General features: G+C 38.1%; 1 protein-coding gene across 1 annotated transcript; it reads right to left on the bottom strand.

Annotated features, from left to right (window-relative positions):
- Positions 1 to 969: 969 nt before the first annotated feature.
- Positions 970 to 2,838, bottom strand: LOC108473078 (probable pectate lyase P59). The gene is made up of 2 exons (XM_017774637.2): positions 1,812 to 2,838; positions 970 to 1,716 (listed from the first exon to the last, which is right to left on the bottom strand). The coding sequence occupies exons 1-2, from the start codon at positions 2,658 to 2,660 to the stop codon at positions 1,249 to 1,251; spliced, it is 1,317 nt and encodes a 438-aa protein (XP_017630126.1). The 5' UTR covers positions 2,661 to 2,838; the 3' UTR covers positions 970 to 1,248.
- Positions 2,839 to 3,492: the final 654 nt, after the last annotated feature.

Below are 3,492 nucleotides of genomic sequence, written 5' to 3'. Positions count from 1 at the left end.
AGCTTAGTTTTCAAGTTCCAATGTATTAGTGGTAGTTGGTATAGATTAGTTAACCTTATACTGATTTTGACAAGCACAATGCTTGGTTTATGTATTGGCATTATACTATTATTCAAGTTTAATGAAAATTATCATCATTTTCATTCAATATACTCTCCATCTTTGCTTGTTTTTTGCTTTGAATTTTGTTTTGTTTCTCCAGCAAGTATCGAGCCTTCCTGCTCAAGTTTTTACTGAACCTTGCTTGTTCTTTGTTCTAACACCAACAGAGCCCTAAAATGACTAATAAGGCATTGCGGTCATCGTCTGATATATTATCCATATCATGAAAAATTAGTAAGGATGCTTTTGTCGCATACTTGAAAATTTGTTTCTCCAAATCATGACTAAAGTTTGAAACTCTTGGAATAAAGCAAGCCCGTAGAATAGCAATGTTTTCTCTGCTATTATGGTTTTGTCCAACATCCAATGCTGTCAACATTTAATTTTAATTTTTCAATACAAAATGAATATGGTTCTAAACTGCACAATCTTGATCCCATCCAATTCTGAAAAAGATTGATTGTGCTTTAAATGAATAACACCTTACATTGTCAACATTTTCTTATAACCTAGAAATTTCCCTGGATGTCAGGAACAAGAGGAGAGCCTTACGGGAAAATCTGAACAAAAAGAGTTGACAAAACATTAATATTTTCCCTCGATGTCAGTATTATAAAATCCCTGTAGTAGTCGGATTATATTTTAATTTTTTTATTTAAAGAATAAATAAATTAAAATTTCATCCATGTCAAAAATTGTTAATCAAATAACTCAAAATTGATTTGGGTTTTGATTGATGAGTTCAGTTGGGGGTTTCGATGCATTCTGCTTCTTGTTGTTTCAGAATAGTAGCTTTATCAACATGCCAAATTATTTGAATGGCAACGTGAAGTCCAAAAATAAAAAAAGAAAGAAGAAGAAGAAAAAGAGAAAACTGCATAATTGTATTCATAACAGGCAACAGCCATATATAGTTCTGTTCAAGGAAACCATTTCAGTGAACAAAACTGGAATTAATAGAAATAAGGATCAAAAGAACTTACCTCATAGTACACTTGAAACCCTAACCAAATTTGGTTGAAACCCAAAACCGAATAATAAAAAAATTAAAAAATAATGTCGATGTAGGAAATCGGTGGATCTGGGCTTCTAGATATCAAATGTTGTACATAACAAAGAAAGGACGCATGCTTATCACGGTGTTTTTTAGCAAGGCTTGCCCGGTTTGCAGTTGAGTGTTCCGGCATACTGGGTGAGTTTGGGGGCCATCTCACCGGGATTGAAAGGCATCATTTTGTCAATACCATATTTCTTGCTGGCTGTGGGATCACCGGATGAAACAAAAAAGGCACCGTTCTCGAAATGGTCACCCTCTGATATCCAGTTCCATTTCTTCCACACTTCGGGTGGTGCGTACACCCTTTTGGTCACCTCCCTAGACGCGAGGGTGGATGACGCGGTATACCTGTTGCCCTGGCTGATAATTGTAGGGTTGCGGCTGCCGCCAATAGCATACATGAGCCAGTGAGTGTAGTCGTTGTTGACGACATGGATAAAACCGTGTCGGCACCTAGGCATCCTCTCTACCAATCCTTTACCGAAGTGGTTCAAAGCAACGGTTATCTGCATCTTCTGGTCCCCAGTGTAAGAATCGCTTGCTCCAAACAACAACACCTGCAATATTTCATTATACTTTTTGTTCAAAATCCTAGTTCCTGCCTAGTTTAAATATAAAAAAAAAAAAAAGAAAAGAAAAAGGTTGTAATTACCTCATTGTGGTCAGTGAAATGGCAGTTGGAAATGGTAACGGCAGTGGAACCCTCAATAACATCGATAAGACCATCGGAGCAATTGGTAACTGAAAGATGGTCGAGCCAAATATTGGTTGCTCCGAATACAGAGATCCCATCTCCGTCGCTGGCAGTCCTTAACCCGAAGTGGTCTTCAGCATCCCTGATGGTGCCACCAGTGCCGGTAATAATGTGATGGATATGGAGGCCATGGATAATGACATTCTTGACAAACTGGACCGTAATACCAGCACCCTTAGCAATCTGCACATTGGCGCCCCTAGCATCAATGGTCTTGTTGCTTGTAATAATGAGCTCCTGTTCCAGGGTGATGATCATGGATCTTTTGAAAGTGATCCAAAGTGGTCTTCTTTGGATGACAGCATGACGCAGAGTTCCAGGTTTGGGGTTAAGAATATCATCAGAAGGGTCAGTGACCACGTAAAACTCACCCTCCTTTCCACCGGTAGTACCACGAGCAAATCCAGGGGCACAATCGGCCAGCCTCTTCCTGTTTTTTTCCCAGTTAGGATCACACCGCCAGCAGCTATCAACGGGGTTGGTTATTTCACATGGACCATTTTCTTTCGTTCCCTTCAACACCCTTCTGGTGTTATTAAGCTTAATCATGGTTTTGGCAAATTGGTCATTGTAATGGTGGACTATCTCCTCAGGATTGGGGTGATAAGCCTTGTTCAGGTTCTCAATGGCTTCCAATTTCCGTGCCTTCCAATAATCGTCATATTCAGCAATGTGAGCTTGAAGGGTTGGGATTAAGACAACAAAAGACAAGGAAAAAAGAAACAAGCTATAACTATGAGCAGCCATCGTGTTTTTTTTTTTTTTTTTCTTTTATAAAGCAAAATTGGAAAAGGTGTAATCAAAGCCCAAATCCTGCAAACAACAGGTTGGTTGCAGACAGGACCTTGATAGGAGAAAAAAGCCACGCCAACTAGTTAAACTCAAGCTTGGCCTGCATGGAAGATGATGATCATGGTGGCATTTATACTACAGGGGAATCATTAAAATTAGCAAACACACGTTCAACAATTAAAAAAAAAAAAAACACTTGTCACGAGTGTTTGCAATAGCTACAAAGTAGGGGAAAGGGGAAAACGTCCGGATTTTCATTTTTGATAAAAATAGTTGAGAATTTTCCTGCAATTTTGGCGCCATTTTGAATGCATAATTCCCTGCCGTTGGAAATTACAAATAAATTTTGGTATGATTTAAAGTTTTAAATTTCAATTAAATCTAAAAATATGACACTACGCTAGCGGTGCTTTCCCAAGCGCAGTAAAAACCGTCGCTCTATGTAACGCCGCTAAAATTAGCGGCGTTTGTTTGAAAGAAAATGCCGCTAAAGACTAGGACTTTTAGCGGCGCTTTTATAAAAAACGCCACTAAAGATTGAGACTTTTAGCGGCACTTTTTTATAAAAATGCCGCTAAAGGTCCCTGTCTTTAGCGGCGCTTTTATTTGCCCAGTTTTGCAATATGTATTTTTGCACCTATATCCAACCCTCCTGCAAGAAATTCAATCAAAAACAGCAAATATACCATGAAATCCAACCAAAACCTGCAAATTTAAATAATACAAAATTATACGAAAAATATATTATATAAATTGTAAATGAATATTCAAAATATTCTTACAATAA

This window comes from Gossypium arboreum, chromosome 11 (genome assembly GCF_025698485.1).
Source record: "Gossypium arboreum isolate Shixiya-1 chromosome 11, ASM2569848v2, whole genome shotgun sequence".
NCBI lineage: Eukaryota > Viridiplantae > Streptophyta > Magnoliopsida > Malvales > Malvaceae > Gossypium > Gossypium arboreum.
This window is presented reverse-complemented; position numbering and strand designations above follow the sequence as displayed.